The sequence below is a fragment of the Protopterus annectens genome, chromosome 11.part0 (assembly GCF_019279795.1).
Source record: "Protopterus annectens isolate FY-2018-M chromosome 11.part0, PAN1.0, whole genome shotgun sequence".
Classification (NCBI taxonomy): domain Eukaryota; kingdom Metazoa; phylum Chordata; order Ceratodontiformes; family Protopteridae; genus Protopterus; species Protopterus annectens.
In genome coordinates, this window is record NC_056745.1 from 677833299 (window position 1) to 677856175 (window position 22877).

Below are 22877 nucleotides of genomic sequence, written 5' to 3' on the forward strand. Positions count from 1 at the left end.
TGTCAGGTTTTCTGGGAGCAGGAGGCAAAGAATCTGGGGCAAAACTAGATTCCAAAAGCCATCAATGTCTAGTACAGGAGGTATAGCTAAAGGCCTATGCTGAGGCAAGAGTAAGAAATCCCCAAGCCTCTTTTTCGAATCAGAAAAATCTTGGCTTTCCCAGTCTAAATGCTCCCTTAGACTGTGCAAGGTTTCACCAAAAGAAAAATCCTCTGGAGGGGAAGCAGAGGGAATAGTCTCCTCTGCATCAGAATCCTCATAAGTAGATAAGTGTAAATCCAGATCAGAAGAATCAGAAAAATCAGAATCCTGGTCAGAAGGTTCAAACAATTTCAGTCCTAGGTCTCTTAGAGGGTGGTTGGCTTCCCCTGATTAAAGTTATAAGATCTTCAGCCATCCTCATTTGCTTTTTAGGCATAGAGGCCTGAGCATGCGACCTGGGCGTCAGTTTTCTAGGCATGGTTCGAGATTTAGGCCTTAAAGGAGACATCTGTTTAATATACAAATCTGTAGGCCTGAATACACCCTCAGAAGCTGGTGCCTGCACAGCGGCTCCGGACCCATCCAAGGTAGAGACATTGAAGGTTCCACAGCTGAAGCATCTTGCGGCATACCGGACTCAGAATGGGTCTCAGTAGAAGCTTGTGAATCAGAAGTAGCAGGGGCTACGAAAGTGCCACACTAAGTACCGGTGAACTGGGGACTGGCTTATAAGCATTGTTGGCAGCTTTGGACCTAGGCGGCCTGTCTTTATCTTTGCGTTTTTTCGAAATTCCGGTAGTCTGATGGCTTACCGACGACACTTCTGGATAATTGAACCGAGAACTGAAATATTTAGAGGCGAAAATATACAGACGACAGATAGTGCGTTGATTAAATAAAGCACAAAACCGACAGCAAGGTACGCTGTTGGTCAGGGCCTAGGCAAGGAATACAGTACGAATGAAAATTTTTGCGAGGCATTTGCTTTCCACAAGAAATGCAATTACTGACTTTTACTGACATAGGTAGGGAGCAAGAAAAAATTTCCCCAACGGGGTACTTGGCTTTAGTTGAAGACTTCTATTCTGAAACTCTAAAACGAAAATTTCAGGAGTCAGCCGACTGGCACTTGCGAAGTGCTTCGGGCACTGCACGGCAAGAAAGACTGATGTAATGGCATCGACTGCATGTTTTATACCCCTGACGTCATGGAAGAAGGGACAGCAACCAACGCAGGACCCAAGACTTTGTTAATCAGGCTGACTGAGGGCTACTGCAAGCAGATAACCCAAATGTCATGACTGCAACAGTGAAACACGAAGAACATCCACAAACGCACAAAGTAAAAAAAATGCATACATGTATCACTGCACAACTGTAAAGGTTTTTTGGAATGCATGTGCTCTGATCCCACTTAAAAGACTTGCGCCATTCTGTTATTTGTATGATTCACGAACTTGCATGTACCAACTTCTGTGTCACTGTAAACAAGGCAATGAAAAACAAGCACTTCCCTACTGGAGTTGTGTAGTGGCTTATGCAGACTGACTCCCACTCCATTTTCCACCCTAGGAGGTGATTAGAAAATGATAAATGAAGGCAGCCCTTCTTTCATAAGTGACTGAAATCTTTAAGGGAATACACCATTTACCATCTTACAGCTGGATAGCTAAAATGGGACCTGTAAAATAAACACACACGTTCAACAAACTTGATTAGCATTTTTAAGTATGTCGTTTCATACTCAGCTTACTGGTATCAGTTTTACAACAGTGAGCTGTGAGAAAACAATTTTGTCTACACTACACTGGTTTGTTATTTAGCAACCGGATTGCATTTACCTTTAGTGGCTGTATCCTGGATTATTTAAAAAAAAAAAAAAAATACAAGTCCCAGCAACAGAGCTGGATAAAGGATCAAACTTATGGAATGCCACAAGACATCAGATGTATATTGCTATGGTGCAGTAGCCAGTGTTACTCCCCCATCTTAAAATCTGCTATTCCCAAACATTTCAAGTGCTTATAACTACTACAAAAAATGAAACTTTAGGAATGAATTGGTACCAGGTATGGACACAGTTCACTCAACCTTTTTTTTTTTCTGGGGCATAATCTGCAAATGTGAAACCAAATACTCTTACAGGCTTCAGCATCTGACATATGAGGTCTGGTGTTAGGTGTGAAGGTTCTCGCTAAAATAAAATCTGTATTCATAACAAAATACTTTTCTTTTTCTTTACGCTTTATTCATGCTTACAAAATATTAAGCACTGTAGCATTTAAGCAAAATGCAACACCTGTAATGAATAATAGTCAATAGAGTATGATGCTCTTTGTAGCAGCAAATTTGTAACTGCCACAGTACACTATCAGGCTACTTGCATGTGAATTTCCATTGCTGCAGTGGTGGATTTCCATGTTATCGCTATGTAACAAGGGTCTTATGTGGCAATAGGCAAGTGGATGGGGCACAATATAATACAACAGGGCTCAACTCAAGGGTATACAAATACACAGATCACCCACTGTGTTATCACTGCTACCAGATGTCATCCCATCAGGCTCACACACTAGTTTTTCTTTACATCACAAGATCTAAAAAAAGGGAGCTTCCTCAAAAAGCATAACTTCAAGAACCTACGAAAATAATACAACTGAAACCTGGCCATGTTCAAAATACACAAAAGGGATAGGACAACGCAAACTCAGTCAACATCTCAGGCAAGGAAAGCACTAAAAAAAAAAAACATGTTCAACTGACAACCTGCAAGAAAACTAGTCTATTATCTCTACTTTGACACACGGACTTTGAAGTCATTAAAAAACACTGATAATATTGCTGTCACTGTTACGGTTCTTAGTGTTTTTTTTTTTTCTTTAGCTGTCCGTCACAAAAAGATGGATTTCAGTACTGTTACTTTTGCAATCATTACTAATTAGTGTGTCATATGAAAATAGCTCAGGAGGATCTCACCTATTCTCACTGCTGGAGATCAGACTTATCCTTTGACAATGCAGAATATGAAAACAGGTAAATGGGAAGAAACAGAAAAAGTAATCATTTACAAAAACAATTTACCACCAGGTACAAACTTAAAATAAGAATAATCAAACTCCAATGTACATTCCATTGATTAGATAATCAAACTTGGTATAATGTCTTTGTCTAAACGAATCCACTGCTCTTTGAACAAAAATTGCCAGAACCAGAGCCAGAAAAAACACACCAAAAAGTAAACTTGCAACAAGGCTCTTCTGGATACCGGCCGGATTCTCCATGTGGCTCAATTTAACAGTGAGAGTTTCATTTATGAAAAGGTTTAGTTTCTTTAAATTAACAAATGGGGAAATGCTGGCCACAGTGGCAGTTTTCCCAGAAGACCTTGTAGCTCCTTTTAAGTTCCATGTGATTTTGGTAGACAAGATACGTCCATCCTCTGCTGGGTGAGAAGTTGTTTTTTTCAGCTTATGGGGTATGGTAGTGGTAGCACGTGTCATAATCAGTGTTCTGCTTGTGGACTTTGCAACAGCTGCTGCTGGTTGGGTTACTGCACTGCTGGTAGTTCTCTGGGATAAGGCAGACGCAAATGCAACTTCAGGAAATCTTACTGAAGTGGTTGCTTTATGAGATTTGGCAACAGTAGTGAAAGCTAGTGAAGATAATGTAGGGGTAATAAACGGCGTTGCCTGAGGTTCTTTTGTTGTCAAAATATGCTGAACTGCCAAGATTCTTGTCTTTCCTGTTGTAACACCGTCTGCATTTGAAAAAACAGATGCACTTTTAGCTCTTGCGACAAGTGGTGCAGCTGTGTTTTTCTTAAGTTTCTTATTTGCTGGAGCCTTTGTGGGATGGTGAACTTGGGTTTGATTTTCTGAACTGTGGCTAGAAAAATCACCTAACTGTTCTTCAATTTTGTCAAGATTTTTCTCCAAGCTATTAACAATGTGAAGCAGATGAACAGTAATGTTTTTCTGGACATCACTGTGAGCATCATGCTGCTTAGTCTCAGCCTGGGAGTTGTTTGATTTAGTTAGTGTAATGTTATCATTGCTGGGAAAATGTTGGGCATCCCAGTCGGATTCTTCTTGAGGTGTTTTTTTATTCAGTGGTTTTCTCCCTGAACTCTCTGCATCTAAATTAAAAAAAAAGATAAAACAATAATTACTTTTTATCTTTGTGGATACTTTACCAGATGAAAATCTTAAACTTAACCTGAATCTGGTACAACAGCCAGATCATTTTTCAACTACAGCATTTTAAAGTATCTCACAGTTTTATGACATTCTTAATTCTACTCTGGCTCACTACCTGCATGCAGACCACCATTCATTGTAATTCCACTTTCTCTGCATCAGACAGGCTGTAGAAATATTGGAGAGTTATAAAAATCAATGGACACAATGCAAAGACAGTACAGTTAGTATTTAATGAGGATAAATGACTTAACTGACCCATTTCCTGTTGCATACATGTGATACAGTCCTTGTAACTCATCTCAAGTGTGAACCCTCTCCTTAAGAACACAGTTTAAGAATAGAGAGATTTTGTAGATAATGCCTTTCCAAGAATTATGTGAATAATCTGTCCTAACCATTTAGGTCTTACAATACAGCAGTCGCACAAGACTAGGATTTATGACAGCTGTTCCTCAGTGAAAATTACCCACATAACTATACTCTTTTGCTCTGGCTTGTAGTGTTGTACTAGAACCCACAACTGTTGCTTTATTCCCAAGTTCTATCTATACTGCCAAATGCATTTACAGCAGTATAACCTTTACATCAAAATTTTTGTTTTGCCTTCTCCCAGCTATAAGTTCAGAATCAGTTCTCTGACTACTTTCATGTGTTCATCACATTAATAACGTCCTAAGCACAGTCAGTTGTGAGGAATTTGGGCACCCAAACTGACAGCAACCTGACTTTGACCCCAATGTTGCTTCCATTGTACGGAAAGCTTTCTACATGGCCTACCTCGTATGCAAGGGCATCTCATCCAGAGACAAGGAGGTCATAATATTGCTGTATTCTTCCCTTATAATGCCCATTGAGTATAATGCCCCATTCAGCATGTACCTCACAAAGCACATGCAGCAGCTGGAGAGACCACAGAGGCTCCTCACCAGGAGAATCCAAGGCCTCAAAAATCTTCCATAAACAGATAAGCCCTATCCTTCTACTCTTTTATACAGACTCCTCAGAGGTGACCTCTGTCTGACATACAAGGCGATCTCGGACCCTGCCTGGATGGGAGGACTTGTTGACGGGACAGATGTGTCCCAGAGGCTCCACATCTCTGGAATAGACTCCTCTCCACGTCAAGCAGAGTACCTCTTTACCCCTTAAGCGCAACCTGGATAACTGGATGGGAAATAGAAAATACATCCCTGGGATTCCACCCATACCCTGCTGGACAAGGGCATCAGGTGCTGATTTGTCTATACATGGGTAAACTCTTAGCTAGGCTTAAAAGGGCCTCAGGGACAATAGCCTAGTAATTTCCTATGACTGGTGAATATTAGGCCAACTGCCTTGAAGTGCCATTTTAAGCATAGCCAATATCCTGAGGTCAGAATCAAACCCTGTAACTTGTGTCTATGAGGTCAAGACCTTAACTTGCCAAAACCTTCTGTAGAGTGAATGAAAAACACATAAGTATACATACACATATAGACACATACTAACAAGGTACACATCTCAACTGACCTCAGATCCCTCCACCCAAAGAAGGAGCCTCCCTCATTATGGTACTCAATTATACACATCCAAAATAACTCCCATAATTAACTTTACCTGCTTATTCCATGTCCCTGCTCCCTTGTGAGAAATACCTCAGATCTACCCATCAGAATGACTAAGGCACAACAATCATTGACCCACTACTTCCATTCATTACTGAAAAGAAAAATTAATTCAATGTTTTATACTTAGTATCACAGTCTTCCTTCTTTCTTCACAAGTAAAGGAAACAGCATGGCTGGCCTAACAAGTTTACTTACTCAAATATTTTCAACATTTTTTTCTCTTAGTTCAGGTATCCCCTCTGGACAGGATTTCCAAGAGGCTTTCTGCAACATACACGAGCAAAGTAAAATGATATCAAATAACCTCAGTTAAGTATATTGTAAATTTGCAATTAGCATTCCCAGCAGTTACCTTTATCATAAGTTCACAGGTACTTACTAGGTTACTGATCTGTTAGGATCTTAAGAAGCCTAGACTTGCATTACCATGGTAAATGTTGGCCCTTAAATTTTGCAATAAGAACATCCAAAGGTGCGCCATACAAGTGTATGCTGGGGTAATTACATTTCCCCTATCTATGAGAGCCAGTGATGCTAAACAGTGGGGGTGGGGTGGGATGTGAATTTGTGGTTATTCATCCAAATTACATTTGAATAGAGTAAATGAAGTATTTTACTTTATGTGGAGTGGAAGACTGTTACATAGGAGTAGTACTGTCCATGACAGTATTCTTCATAATACATACCTATCCCTCCAACATGTTCTACTACTTTTGCAAAAAGATTTAGGTCCCTTGAGTGGGTGTTTATAACACCACTGAATTTGAAAAAGTAAAATAGCTTTGACAAAATAGGGCACTACAAGTTAGGTAGAGGTCACCTCTCAATATCTTGTATGAGAAGAGAGACAACACTGAGACGGTCTGCATAGTTTTCATTATTTAGGCCCTTGATGTTTTTGGCAAGGAAGTGTTGTGGTTGTTCCAGGTATGACAAGGACAGGTACATACCAAAAGTGGCACTACACTACATGCTCGACCTGATGAGTTCTAAGTACAGTTGAACAATTACATCCTTGGATCTAGACACTAAACCTACAGCTATAAGCTGTGCAATGAAAAGGACTTCCTTACAATAGAGGATATATGATGATTGAAGGACAGCTAATTATCAATACAGATTTCAAGATTTCTAATTGCAGGCTCAATTTTCCAAAGAGTACCGTCAATTTAATTGTTACACGGAGTGTTAAACGGGGAGCCATACTTGCCAAAAGTTACAATTACGGTTTTGACACCAACTACTTGTCTTGGACAGGCCTCATTGTAAGATCCTGGTGTCCTCTCCAGAGTTTACACTAGCAACAAGTTTGCAGTCATCTTTCAACTTGGTCAGCCACAAACAGTACAGTTGTGTACACTTACCATAAATGAAGATGTTAGAGTATATTTACTGTTGCAGTCATCACACTTGAGTATTCACTGTTGCAGTCATCACACTTGGGTAATCTGCCTGCAGGTAGCCCTCAGTCAGCTCGAATACCAGAGACTTAGTATTTCTGCATCAGATGCTGTCACTTCTTCCTTGACTTCAGGTCGTCAGGGGTGTAAAACAGGCAGCAGACGCCATTAAATCAGTTTTTTTTTCTTGCCTGAAATGTCAGGAGCCCCCCAAATAGGGAGCCAAGATATGGTGGGGAAAACACCACCAGTAAAAAGTAAATACCAGTACCAGCAGGAATAGCCATAGAGAAGAGAGAGAAAACCAGGGGGCTGGAGGGAAGGAAACCACGACTGCAACAGTGAATACACTAACATCTACATTTATGGCAAGTGTACACAACTGTACTATGTTCTTAGTATTTCACTGTTGCAGTCATCACACACGGGTTGATTCCCAAAGTTGAGGAAGGGAGTAGGCAGTCAAGAAGAGTTAGGGCTGGCTAGTAGGCCTTGCAAGACTGCTGTAGCAAAACCTGCCCTGGATTTGGAAAAGACAGGCAGGTGGTAATGCTTGGTGAAGGTGTGTACAGAAATCCAGGTAGCTTCCAGGATGCCCCTGGTAGGGACTCCCCTGAGAAATGCTGTAGAGGTAAGATGTAGCCCTAGTGGAATGTGTTCTGACCCCCTGAGGGGTTGGTTTTCCATGGTGCCTGTAGCAGAAATGGATGCAGTGATCCATTTGGAAATGGTTTGTTTTGAAATGGCCTTGCCCTCTGCCTCTGTTGCAAAGCTGACTAGCAACTGGTCAGATTTTCTGAAAGGTTTAGTCCTATCAAGGTAGAATCTGAGCATGTCCAAAGAGTGCAGGATCCTTTCCCCTTTATTTTGAGGGTTAGGGAAGAAGGTTGGCAAATGGATGGATTGGTTGGAGCCACACGGGACACCACTTTAGGCCTAAGGGAAGCATTAGTCCTGAGGGAAACCCTGTCAGCATGGAAAATGAAGGGTTCCACAGCCATCAGTGCTTGTAACTCAGACACTTCTAGCTGAAGTGATGGCTAGAAGCAAGGCTATTTTCCAAGAGGAGTTTTAACTCTGTTGAAGCAGCAGGTTCAAAAGGGGGAAGCGTGCGCTTTTCTAGTACAAAGAAAAGGTCCCAAGCAGGGGTGGGTGCTCTCCTTGGTGGTCTTAAGTTGTTTGCCCCTCTCATGAACTGTTTGATGAGAGGGTGAGAGAATAGAGGTGGCTCAGTAATATAATGAGCAGAGATGGCAGAGGCATGGATCTTAATGGAGAAGGATAGGCCTCTGTGGAGTAGTTCTGCTAGGTAATCCAGGATTAGAGGTAAGGGGGGCAAGTGCTGTGACCTTTCCTTTAGGAATGAATCTAAGACCACCACCCTTTCCACTTATCAGCATAGGATTTCCTTGTACTGGGCCTTCTGGCTTCAAGGATGACGTCCAGCACCTGTTTGGTTAGGGCTGCTGGTGGAGTACTCAAGGAATAAGCCAGGCTGCAAGATTTAGGGTTTGCAATTGTGGATGCAAAATCTGTCCCTCCAACTGAGAGAGCAGGGCTGGGGCCTGGTGTAGGTGCCAGGGTGGCACCATTGTCAGGCTGTGCAGGAGTGGGTACCAGTGCTGGCTTGGCCAGTCCGTGGCAATCAGAATTGCCCTTGGCCTGTCTTGTTTCATCTTCAGTAATACTCCTGAGAGAAGAGACAGAGGGGGAAAGGCATAGATTGAGAGATTTTCCCATTGAAGGGATACAGCATCCACTTTCCAGGCCCTGCTGTGAGGGTTCCTGGTGCAGAATTTTAGCTGGTGGTTGTAGGGGGAGACAGAGATCCACCTTTGGGGTCCCCATTTCTGAATCAGAAGATTGAAGGTGCTTGGGCTCCAATTCCCACTCATGTCGGTCTAGGAGATTTCTGCTTAAGTCATCTGCCAGTGAGTTTTGTTTGCCTGGCAGGAATTGAGCTTGTAGAGGGACATGTCTGTCCAAGGCAGTGTTCCACAAGGCCAAGGCTAACTTGTTCCACAAGGCCATGGCTAACCTGCAGAGCTGGTAAGAATGGGTTCCCACCTGCTTGTTGATGTACCACAACTGTGGTGTCGTCTGTTTTCATCAGCAGTTGTCCTGGAAAGAGTAGGAATCTGAAAGTTGTCAGGGCATTCTGTACAGCTAGCATCTCTTTTTGGTTGATGTGCAGATGAATATGACTTTGGCTCTTGTGGCCCTGAATACATTTGCCAGCTATGTGAGCCCCCCATGCATAGTCTGATGCGTCTGTGGTAAGGGTCTGGGCGGCGTGGGGTTGAGTAAAAGGCAGTTCCCTTGTTGTGGTTGCATGTTTCTGCCCACCAAAGGAACTCTGTCCTTAGACAAGGTATGACAGGAATGACTGTTTGCAGGTCCTGAGAATGTTGGCACCAAAGACTTTTTAAGTACCACTGAAGTCTCCTCATATGCAGTCTTGCATATGGAATTAGCAGTATACATGAGGCCATGAACCCTAGGGCTTGCAATATTTTTCTTGCAGATAGATGGGTTCTGGTGGCCATTTCTTTGAAGTAGTCTGTCAGACAGACCTGTTTTTCTGAAGTGAGGAATGCCATCTGGGAAGTTGTGTCCAAGCTTGCTCCCAGGAATACAAGCTTCTGACTGGGTACCAGTTCCGATTTCTTTTTGTTGATGGTGTGCCACAATGAAGTGAGAAGGCTTTTTACAAATGCCAGGTGCTGAAGCAGCAATTCTTCACTGTCCGCCTGAATCAGGTAGTCATCCAAGTACAGGTAAATTTGGATATTTCTCTGCCTGCAGTATGCAATGGTTGGAGCCAGGCATTTTGTGAATACCCTGGGCACAGTAGATAAGCCAAAAGGAAGTGCAGAGAACCGAATGCATAGACCCTGCCCTGAAACATAGATACTTCCTGCATGACTCCCTTATGGGGATGTGCAGATAGTTGCAGAGTAAGCATCTTGAATTTTGGTACCACCAGGAAGGTGTTGAGAATTGAAAGATCCATGATTGGGCACCAACAGCCCTCCTTCCTAGGTACCAGGAAGAGTCTGCAGTAGAATCCTTGACCCCACTATTCTACTGGAACAGGCTGAATAGCTCTTATACTGAGCAGGGAAAGTACTTGGTTTTGAGCCTCTGCCCACTGGTTTGGAGGAAGGACTGGAAACCCGTTTGGGGTTGGTAGCGAATGGAAATAAAATTTGTACCCCTGGGATACAATGCTGAGGACCCATTGGTCTTGAGTGATGGACACCCAGTTTTTTGCATGAAGGGCAAGTTTTCCTCCTAGGGCACAAGCAAGTGGGCAGGGCTGGGAAGTAGAGTGAAGTCATTTTGAGCTTTATCCATAAGGAGGTGGCTTACCACCCCCTTTAGGGGTGGGGGCACTCCATTGCTTAGATCTCTGCATACCCTAAGACTGTAGTCTGGGTGGTCCGTTTCCCCTGGGTCTTGTTTGGGAACGCCTGGAGGGGGGCCGGAAAGGACCAGTGTTTTGAAGGGCAATGCCTACTGAATCTAGGGGGTTGCACTTGTAAGAATTCTTTAACAGTCTGCACAGATTTAGCTTTTTCTTCCATCTTTTTAAGAACCTCTTCTGCTTTAGTGCCAAACAAACAGTCCTTATTCAAAGGAGCGTCTAGTAATTTAGATTTGACATGATCTGGCAAGGTCTGCTCCTTTAGCCAAGCATGTTGTCTCAGTACAGAGCCAGTGACAGCTGCCCTGCAAGATGCTTCTAGGGCAAAGCCACACTGCAAAGTATGCTTACTGATTTGGTTTGCAGGGTGCATAAGCTCCTGCAATTCTTTACTTTCTGCACAATCTGGAAAAGTTACCACTTTTTGTTTAATAAGTTCCATAATATGTTGCTGGTATTTCAGCATGTGAAACTGTCAATTCAATGCTCTGATAGCAAGAGTTGCAGAGGTATATACCATCTTACCCCATCTGTCCAAAGCTCTGTAATCCCTGTCTGAAGGGGTGGGATTCTTGGCTGTAGTAGCCTTAATACCTTTAGGCCCCTGGAAAATCATCTATGGGTCAGCAGTAGGATTCTTGAAAAGAAACTTGTGAGTATCAGGTACTCTGTAGTATCTGTCTGGTTTCCTAGGGGCAGGAGGTAAGTGTCAGGAGTAAGACTGGATTCCATGAAAACAGTCATAGAAAACACCCAGGACAGGGGGGGTATAGCTAAAGGCCTGTGCTTAGACAACTCTAAAAATTCTTTAAGTCTCTTTTTGGCCCGAGGATAGTCTTGGCATTCCCAATGGAAATGCTCTCTTCAAGTATGTAGTTTCAAAAGAAAAATCCTCTATAGGGAAGGCAGAGGGAATGGATTCCACTGCATCAGAATCCTCATAGGCTGATAAGGGCATGTCTTCATAATCAGAAAGGTCAGAGTCATCGGACTCCTGGTCTGTAGAACCTAAAGGGGACTGGATTCTTTGTCTCTTTACAGGGGAAGGCTGACTTACCCTAAACAGCGTAATAAGGTCTTCAAGCCATTCTAAGCATTTGTTTTTGTGGCATGGGTGTCTGAGTGTGCACTCTGGGCCTAATAGTTTTGGTTAGAAATGAAGTCTATTTGTTTCAAACATCGGTAGAGCGAAAAACTGCCTCAGAAGCCAGTGCCTGCACAGCGGCTCTGGACCCCTCCAAGGTAGAGATATCCACTGGTTCCATAGTCGAAGAAGCATCTCGCGGCATACCGAAATCCGAATGGGTCTCAGCAGAGGCCTGCTAATCCATTGAAGCAGGCATCAGGGGCTGCAAAGGCACCTCACAGAGTATCGACGGACTGGCGACTAGCTTAACGGAAGCATCATCGGCAGTTTTGGGCCTATGTGGTCTGTCTTTATCCTTACATTTTTTTCGGAAAATCTGTAGTCTGATGGCTTACCAAAGCCATTTCAGAATACTGAGATAGAGAGTGAAAGAATTTAGCGACAAAGACAGCCCGATGATGAATGGTTCAGGTGTTAAGGCACAAAACAGACAGCGAGGGATATCGTGGTCTGGGTATAAACAGGTGACAGTAAGAATGAAAATCTCTTTGAGGTATTTGCTTTCCACAGGCAAGACAATTGTTAACTTTTTCTGACATCTGTTAGAGCAAGAAAAAAGGATCCCCAACGGGGTACTTGGCTTTAGAAGACTTCATGATTGTTCAACTCTAAAATGAAAAATTCAGGTTAGCGGCTGACCAGCACTTGTGAACTGCTTCTGCTTCGGGCTCCTCCTCGACAAGATAGACTGATGTAATGGTGTCGGCTGCCTGTTTTTATACCCCTGACATCAAGGAAGAAGCAACAGCATCCGACGCAGAAATACTACGTCTCTGGTAGTTGGGCCGACTGAGGGCTACCTGCAGACAGATAACAAGTGTGATGACTGCAACAGTGAAACACTAAGAACATCCTTGATATTAGCTTTGATCTCTAAAGAGTGAATCATGGGACACTCGGCTAGCGACAGGTCTTTTGGAGAAGGTAGAGCCAGCCACCCACCCTTACTTCCAGAGCTCTGTTTGTTAGCAAGTTTGCTAGCCAGCGAGTTACACTGGGGGTTAACATTTAGCTGACAGATTATCTGTGATGCCTGGGCGCTAGATGGTTTCAAGCATTTTTGTGAGGTTCACATATGCAGTGCATACTGATCTGCCCTCATACTGGTCAGAGATTTTTTTTCTGAAGAAATCTACCAGGTTAAATTGGCAGAAACTGCCCTTGACAAATCTGAATTGGGTTGGGTCGACAGTCTGTACATTACCTATGATAACTTTAGCTTCCCCTTTCTGCAAAGGAATGACTGTTGCTGCCCTCAATTCATCTAGCACAAAGCCTGTTTTGAGTCAAATACTGAATAACCCCTATTGGGAGTTTCACAAATCATGTTTAATGCTAACTAGCAGGCAGCCTGGTAAGTAATCTGGCCCTACAGACGGTGTTTATGGCCTTAAACAATGCCTTGAGAACTTGTTCTTGGGAGACATAGGGGTGGGCAGATGTAGGTATCTGATTTAAGAATACTGGAGTGGAGAGGGTGAAGTTATAGCTGAATTTGTTGGTGAGAAGATGGATATGTCCTTTGGGTCTAAGTGCATCATTTACTATTCGCTCCGAGCAGTGCTGGGCATTGTTTCTGAAGTTTTAGATGGATATGTCCTTTGTGTCTAAGTGCAGCATTTACTATTGGCTCTTTGCAGTGCTGGGCATGGTTTCTGAGGTTTTTAACAGTTACAGAATGCTTTGTAGTTATCTTTCGCACGGGTAGCTATTTTTATCTTCATCTGTCTTTGATCAGGATCTGGAGCTCCTTGCTTAGTTTAACAAAGTTTTTGGTTTCGAGCTAGATTTATTTTTGCAGGCAATTTTTTTATTAGAGAATTGCTTATATCAGGGTTCCACCATAGCAGTTATGATGTCCCTCCTCTGGGCCAGTAATGAAGCAGCCTCAAACCTCACCACTGACACTGGCGGGAATGTTCACTTAGTACAGTGTGCATCTATTTTTGTTCTATCAGATGCAGCTCTGTGCATCAAGCACAATTTCCCTTAAGAGCACACAGGGCGCACACTCCAGTCCTGGGGTTGGACTCCCTCTCCAGGCCACAAATAAGACTAAATATTTCTCTCTGCAGAAATCATTGCTCTGTATCCCTGCTCCAAGTAGCTGACACACATGGTCTAACATTTGATTTTCAGATCTACACACCTGGGAAAGATGACAGATATACCTTCTATGCCACCTCCACCCAGACTATAAGATTCACTGCCACCAGCCAGTTACTTTAAGGCTCTTAGCAGGGCACCCAATTACTCTTAGTAAAATTAATGCTTATACAAATGGTAGTGATAACCAATCGGCAACACTTTCAGAAGCGTGATGCTACAGTGCTACTAAATAAATGCAAGTACTCTCAAGGGTTAAAATATTTTCTAAAAGACCGGCCACATTGAAAGGTATAGATATATTTAATAATAAATACAATAGAAAACATGAAAATACTGAATATCCATTTACAATAAACTCCACAGTTTCAATTTACAGTAAATATAAAAACTAACACAGATAGACTCCCAACAGAAACAGGAAAAATACTTTTAATCTCACTATATTTTCCTAATTGACTGAAGAATTACTGTCCCCTAGTTAAGTTGCTTACTAAAGCAAGTTAAAATGTACTGGATGAGTGGTCTTGTCAAGTCCAAAACAGCACAGACTGTCTCTGTCAAATCCCTCACTAGTATCTAAATACAATTTCAGTGCTAGTTACAGAATGACATCAAATCTGGTCACCTGATTCTGTGGTTCCCACACTACCTACTGACTAGAAGCTGAGCCAGTATCCGACACAGATGTACCTCAATTTACAGAGAGCTTTGCCAATGTTTATTCCAGCATCTAGGGACTAAAACAATTCCAATTCTTCCAACCTTCCTGTAGTGCCTAATAATTCATTCTCTGGCACCCCAGGGTAGCAATTAGTTCACCACTAAGGACAATAAAGGAGCAGGATCCCAGCCCAGTCATTGCATCTCTGGCTGCATTCAGACCTGTGAGACAAGGTCTTTATGGTCTAAAAAAAGTCATTTAATTTCAAGCTATTTTTCTTAAGATTAGCTGAGCTTAGCCCCTTCCCTTCCAGTATCCTCTATTAACTCACCAAGCCAAGGACACTGCATCCATGGGACCGGACATCCCAGGTTGCGTTCTACATGAACTACAGAATGAACTGGCGCCCCACCTAAACACCATGTTCAATCATAGCCTCACCTCAGGCTTTGTGCCCACTGAATGGTGCACAGCGACAGTTATCCCACTCCACAAATGGGGGAGCCACCACACACCCTGGGAACTACTACCCTATTTGCCTAATGAACCTGGTCTGCAAGGCCATGGAACGCATCATAATGGAACTTATAAACAAAAACATTGGTAATCTCCAAACTCTGGACTCCACCCAGTTTGGGTTTGCAAAAGGCAGATCATGTCTCCTAAACCTGATGGACCTCTTTGAAGCAGTCACCAAAGCCGTAGACGAGGATAAGGTGGTTCACACAGCCTATCCAGATCTCAAGGTTTTTGACACCATCCCCCACTATGGAATTATAGATTCACTAAACTAGGTATAAATCCCTAGGTCACAAGATGCGTTGCCAATTGGCTTACTGACAGAACCCACACTGTGAAAGTAGCAGACTCCAAATCAGACTTCAGACCAGTGACAAGTGGAGTACCACAAGGTTCAGTCCTGGGTCCTCGCCTTTTTGGTATCTACTTTTCTGAAGTACAGGCTAACACAGAAGGTCTTTGGCCAAGTTCACAGATGACTGAAAACTAGGAGCCATAATCTAAACTCCTAACAATGTGGACATCCTACAAAAGAGCCTCACAGACAGATGCCTGGTATCAAAGCCATGGCACTCAAGCTCAATGCCAAAAAGTGCACGGTCATCACCTTTGGTAAAAACTCTGTACCCATGAGCTACCACATAGGTGGTAGTCTACTTAACACTGAAAGTGTGATAAGAGACCTTGGGACACAGGTGGACAGTAGTCTCTCCTTTGATAATCATATTGCCACAGTAGTCAGGAAATTCTTCTATGTGGCACACCTCATCACAAAAGGTTTCTCATCCAGGAAAAAAAAGGTCATTGTTCCCCTCTACCCGTCACTCATTAGACCCATTATAGAGTACAACTCCCCTTTTGGTATGTACCTCACAAAACAACTGGAAAGGCCGCAGAAATACCTCAAAAAGAGGATTACCGGCCTCAGATGCCCTATGCAGACACTCAAAAAACTCCAGCTTTACTCTGTCGCATATCGCCTACTCAGAGGCAATCTCTGCCTAACATACAAAGCTATGTCAAACCCAGGGCTGTTGGACATGCTCCACTTAAAGAAATCTCAATCCCACCAAGCTACATGCTCTAGGGACCTAAACCTTGTCACCACAATAAACAGAACATGCTGGAGTAGATTCCTGTCCCAGAGACTTCCCATTCTCTGGAACAAGCTACCTATCTATATCAAACAAAGCTCCTCATTAGCAGTCTCCAAGAAAAATCTTGATTGGATGGGAAATAGGAAATTCACCCCGGGATCACCTCTATGGCTCTGTTCGACAGAGGCACAGGAAAATAATTTTCTTGGGTGGCAAAAGCCAGGGTACCTTTTTGGCTAGGCTTATACAGGCCCTAGGGCCAATAGCCCAGTAGCTACCTATGAACTCTGTTTAATCAGTTACAACACAGTCTGACATTCATATACAATTTTTTGTCCAGCAGGATCGACTGTTGACACATTTTTAACACAAGGGACTTTACAAACACATTTTTATATTCAAATGACATACAATTCTTTCCAAAATTTCAGCTAGTTATGTTCGAATATGTCACCATGCACTGCTCTACTCTCTCTGGCATAGCTGGCACTACCTCACATCACAGGCGTTTATTGCTAAATTTGGTATTGTGTATATTTGAGGGGGACAAATTTATCTATCCGTGCATTGAATTTGTCAGTAAAAGATTATGCATAAGAAGTGGGGGTCATCAAGGTGTATGGGGCTTTTTAATTTAGGCAAATCATCATTCAGTTTTAGTAAATTAGTTTTCGCATAGTCTCTAAATACTGAAGTATTGAAGGATGCTTCAGGATTCAGTCTTTCAGTAAAAATGACTGACTTGTCCAATTTGGCCAGGGAGGAGGTTATAATTTGTGGGGAGCACAGCTGCCCCATACTGGTAAGGACCAAGTCCAGGCTTTTATTATCCCTGATTGGGGTTGCAGACTAACTGGTCCATAAAGCTTGTACTGATGAAGTCCATAAATCTCTGATACATCCCCAAACATGTATGCCCAATCTCCCAGTTTATGGAAAGATGGCTGAAGTCTCCAAGAAATGGTGTTTAGCTTAGTACACTGGGGCTCCCTACTAGTTTATTAGCAGGTATGGGATAAGGGGGCATAAAGTGGGGTCCTGTAGTTAGTTATGATGTGAGGATGAGTTTTGTTCATAATATTTTAGATGTGGAGAAATTCCGGGTCATTGTGTTGTCTAAAGAGTCTGGTGGGGTCATTTTATTTTTTTTTTTCTTACAGAATATCCCAACACTACCTCCTTTAGTGCATTCATCTAATGTGATAGGCATGTACAAGTGATGGGCTTTGAAACCCTGCACTGAAGGAGTGCTTTGACTGGTCATAAACCAGGTCTCTGTGATGATGTATGTTTCTACATTTTCCGTAGCAGGTTGTGGATTTTTTTTTGTTTAAGCTCAACGTATTGAGTAGAAATACCTTAATGTTGTCTGGATTCTTTTCAGTTACACTCGAAGCTCTAGAAGACTGATAGTGTCTAAACAAGGCACTATGGGGGTGGACAAGATTTTGGCCAATATACAGAAGCCGTGGGGGGCATGCAGGCCATCCTTGGCAAAGTAGTTACGACCATCTACAATCTCCTCCCAAGCTGACATATATTGTATCCCTTTTGCGCGACACCAGAAAAGTACAGTTTTGTACCTACCATAAATGTAGATGTTCGAAGATCCACATTGCTGCAGTCCTTACATATGGTAGTCTTTCTTGCCCCAGATGTCAGAAGGCCCTAAAGAAAGAAAAAGCCAAAACCAACCAAACCTAACCAACCACCCCACGCACTAACCATATTTACAATATGTACAACACAAAACCACACCACCACCTTCAACAACAGGGGAAGGAAAACTGTACTATGTTCTTCATCTCACATTGCTGCAGTCCTACATATGGGTAGAATCCCAAAAGCAGAGTAAGGAGAGGAGCAAAACATAAAGCATTGGGAGCTGCCACATGCTGCCCTGTAATGTGCAGTGGCAATCCAGCCCTAGATTTAGAGTAAAGTGGCTTAAAAAGCTGTAGAAGTGCAGTAGCCCCTAGTGGAATGAGGCCTAATCCCAGCTGGAATCTCCTTACCATGAAGTGGAATAGAAGAAAGCAATACAAAAACCAATCCACTTAGAAATAGTTTGTTTGTTTGCCCTAACAACTGCTGAGACTGCCTGAACCCTTTAGTTCTGCTCAAATAATATAACTGAACTGTATCATCCAATCCAAAACAAAATCCTTCCCTTTATTTTGGGGGGGTTTTGCATAAAAAGTAGGCAAATGAATAGTTTTTGGTTTAAAGCCACACTAGAAACCTTTAAGGGTTAAAGGGGTTGAGATGCATGATCTCCCCTATCCTTGTGGAAAATTAAGAGGCTCAAACTGCCATGGGGCCTGTAATTCAAGAAACCCTTCTGCATGGGTAATAAAAAGCAAAAAAAAGTGATAAATATTTCAACTCTGCCGATGAGTTTCTCCAACACAAAATTGAGATCCCAAGCAGGAGGTAGAGCTCTACGGGGGGGGTCTTATATTCTTTGCCCCTCTAAGGAATTGCTTAAAAGGCTGAGAAAATAAATAATGGTGGGTCACAGTCAGGTGAGCAAGAATTGCTGCAGCATGAGGAGAGAGAGAGGACAAACCCAAAATAAAATCTCCTCCATTTATCTGCGTAAACTTTCCTTGCACTAGGCTTTCTGGCCTCCAAAATAACATTCAAAACTTGTTGTGAAAGCTGAGACCCTCCAGGGTTTAAAATAGAAATATGCCAGGCTGTCAGAGTAGAGAATGAAGTCTTTGACAAAGAAAATGACTGTGTGAGACAGACCTTCAGCAGTACCTTTGGGAGGAGAGGCAGAGGTGGAAAGGCATACGTTCCCCATAACACTGTCAATCTCTGAAATACATGAGGATCCAAATCCACTCGTGGATCCATAAATTTGTCTGCTCAACACATCTGCTAAGGAGTTCTGTTGCTCCTGGCAGAAGATTTGCTGAGCTGAAAGCTTTAGCTGTAAGCTGAGCCCCAGCTTGTCTGCTCATTGCTTAAGAGCATAGAGGACGCGTTGATGTTGATTGCTTTGTTGATGTACCACATGTCAGTTTGTTTGTCTGTTTGAATCAACAGAAGTAAAGTGACATTCCTGAGCCCACCACAAAATTCCTTTTTTTATGCAAGGTATTATCTGAATGACAGTGTCCCAATCTTGGCAGTGCTGTGTCCATACATTCTTGAGATACCATTGTAGTCCTGCAACTGGGCCTGATAGGAACATGAAGGTAAGCCTCCCTTGGATCCCAGAGTCACAGTCCAGTGATCTTGCCCAGCAGAGGTAAAAAGCTGTTGTACTTAACTTGGGAATGTCAGATGTGTGTTGAGGATAGAATCCATCAAAATTGGTCTCCAGCGTCCCTTTCTTTGGTACTAGAAACAGGCGAGAATAAAATCCTAGTCACTTCTCTGAGAGGGACCGTTGGGAAATAAAACTTGTAACCCTGGTGTATGATATCCAATACCCATTTGTCTTGGGTAATCAACATCAATTTTTCCTTGAACTAACCTTCCTCCCTCCCAAGCAGGCAGGCAGGAGGAAGAAGCTGCTGAAAAAGAGCAGGTCAAGACTGAGAATCATGAGGATCGTCCACCACCCCCTAGCAGGCCAATTCCTACTAAACTTCTGGAGCTGAACTTCTTTAACCTTTTGCATGGGCTTGTACTTGTCTTCCATTTTCTTCAAGACTGACTCCCACTCCCCACAGGTGAACATCCAGACTGCAAAGGAAGGACAGCATCCTTGTCTTAACATGGTTGTCTAATATTCTGAGATCCTGGCCAGGCATGCCTCCAAATCTTGTAATTCTTTACATAATGCCTTCCGCCGAGCATCACCTTAGAGACTTATTGAGAAAGAAGAAGAAAGTGATATTATTTCAACATATGAAACTGGCAATTCAGCCCTCATAGCTAAGGTAGAAGATGTATAGACCTTCTTTCCCCCATATCCAAAGCTCTGGCTTCTTTATCTAGAGGAACAGTTTTTTTAAACAGAGGGCCCTTGACACCCTTAGGTAAGCCTTTCCCTAGAATCAGAGAAGTCCTAACCTTCCCACTTAAAATGTTCCCTCATAGGAATGAAGTGTCTCTGAAAAAAAAAAATCCTCTGGAGGAGAAGCAGGGGAGTGGAAATCATCATCAATCAGAATAAGGAGAGAGTAGTCCTGCAAGTCTTCGCTGAAGACTCTGAAACATCCAAAGCCTGCTCAAAACTTCCCAACTCTGCTGGCTCACCCCTAGCCTCTTTATCCAGGAGGGGAAGAACCTCTAACCAAGAGTAATCAAATCTTCTGCCATTTTCTGACCTGCCTCCTGAGAGACCACCTCCTGCAAAATCAAAGTCTCCCTGAGACTCAATGTGAGATGAAGAACATCTAAGCCAGTTGTTGAAGTCAGTTATCTTTTGTTTACATTGTGGCATCATTCTCAGTTATGGTAGAATACAGCTCAAGGCTAGGTTCACATCTCCCTTAGACATATATTCTGAGAGCTTGTATAGTATATGGAGGTACATCTCAAGCCATTTACACCCATATGTGCAATGGCTGTACTGTGTGTGTACTTGTGGTGCAAAGAAATGAGTGATGTGGCAAATCTTGGAACCTCACAGGCAACAAACTGCAATACTCTCCTTGTACAGCCTGGTGAGTGGTGAATTGGTGCTTCTCACTATGGAGTCACTTACAACTAGGACACTGAACTCTGTGGAGGTTTGCCTTATGGGCTTTTGAAATTAAATAAAGTAATTCATAGGTCTGCATTTCATGGTGGGTGCTGTCTGTGCTCGGTTTGTGAATCTGTGCAGATTGCTGAACTTACTTATTAGGTTACATTTACGAGACCTTTACAGTTTAGGTAAGTTGTTTTCAAAGACCCTCAGTATTTGTAGGTTTATGTATTTGGTCTGAGCCATGTATTACTGATGTAGGGTGCTGACAAACCACTTGATTTTTGTAGAGGTTTTGTACATTTTATCTTCAATAACATTATATAAATACATCTCTCTTGCACACTTTCAGTTTTAGTAGTAGGTGGTTGTCAGCAAACAAAACATGTGCTACATTTTCTCAGAATGCTTATTTCAATCAAGCTGGCTGCAGACACAAATAGGAAGCGTAAATCCGTGGTAACTAATGCTTAGTAATGTGGACTTAAAAAGGTGGGGGTAGCACCTAGGAGGTAAAACCAAGTCTTCACATTCCTCTTAGTGCAACACCATAGCCAACATGTGCAACTGCTGAGAGAGAGCATTTTTGGCTTGTAGGTAAGGTACTGATTTGGAATACTGTAATAAGTGTGGACAGAGAAAACTTGGTTTGAGCACCACACCAGTTGTGTATCAAAATTTTTTTTTTAGGCCGTCTATGAAATTACCTTTGACATGCAACAATATCTGCAAGACTCTGTGGTTTATACTGCTGTAATTGGGAGGCGGTGCTTCTGTTGAACACAGCGTTGCAAAGTGCTGCACAGAGTACCACCACCCACTGTTTAAACAGAGTGGGAGAAGTCAAAGAATCAACGAGAAAGTAGCTAGAGCTCCAGTCAATGTTTACCCCTCAGACAGGATCAAAATTACTCACTGCTACCAAACTACTGCCTCAGCAAGTCTACACTTAAACTGGCAAACTTACTGAAAGTGTACTTTATAAGAAAAGTAGCAAAAGTTGGAGAAATAATGGAAAAATCACAGGAGGAACACTTTTCTTAATTATAAAGATAGAGTGGTTAAAGTACATTTCCAAAGGAGCACATCCAGTTTAACAAAATGCATCTATTAGCTAAACAAAGCAACCAGACAGACACACAGTACCAATTATTATAACTTTAAATAAGAATCTCTTCCTACAAACTTGATTTATGGTTACCACCTGTCCCACTTTGTGAGGGGACAGTCCCTCTCTGGGCAGTTCTGTCCTGCGAAAAAAATGGCAAATGTCCTTAGATTTTAGGACAATAATATTTTACTAAGTTTTCTTTAACAGTTGATTAAAACAGTTATTTTTATCTGAAACACCTAAATGTTACATGAAATAGCATAAGCAACTCAAATGTTAAAAGAATAAGCTTTTATTTTGGCAAAAAAGTGAAGTTCTGTCCTTTGTACTGTTCATGGGTATGTTTTGTCCTGCAAAATTTGACATTTCTACAAAAAATGTCCCAATTTGGGCATTTCAAAAGGTAGTAACCCATACAGGGTGGTTTACATGTGCTCAGAAACCATCACCATTGGCATAATGGTAATTTCTTCAAATGTATTATAAGCCTAAAAGACAACCAAGTAAACTCAAACTAGACTCACCTTTTTCATTTATCTGGCCAATTACATAGTCCTTATAAGTAACATTTGTATGTATAGTAACAAATGCATTCCAACTTCATTTCAAACTCGCATCCAACCTTGTGCCTCAAGTCCGTTGCAAGGAATGTATCCATATCTAAACACACCATGCTACTTTCATTGAGAATAGCCGTAACACTTACACAGATGTTAATTCATCTCTCCTATCAGTCTCAGTCTAATAATCCAGCTCACTTCATCATTATTCTGAATTTTTGGTTTACCTTAAAATTAATAAATGTATTAATCTACATTCATTAGGGGTTCCATATATAGACTCCACATTTGTTAACTTTAAATTATTTCTTCAAAGTGGGTCATTATAATTCCATACCAAATATTTATCATTAAACAGTACACTTTTCCTACTTACGAGTTCTAAGTATTATCACATGCCCTCAGATACA

At 42.2% G+C, this 22877-nt stretch overlaps 1 protein-coding gene across 1 annotated transcript in view; it reads right to left on the reverse strand.

Moving 5' to 3' along the window:
- Nucleotides 1–2205: 2205 nt before the first annotated feature.
- The window catches only part of MANSC1 (MANSC domain containing 1), a 130568-nt gene continuing 109896 nt past the window's right edge, over nucleotides 2206–22877 (reverse strand). Inside the window, exon 3 of the mRNA XM_044087238.1 lies at nucleotides 2206–4117. Coding sequence (XP_043943173.1) covers nucleotides 3093–4117 — 1025 coding nt within the window. The 3' untranslated portion in view covers nucleotides 2206–3092. The remainder of the gene's footprint in view (nucleotides 4118–22877) is intronic.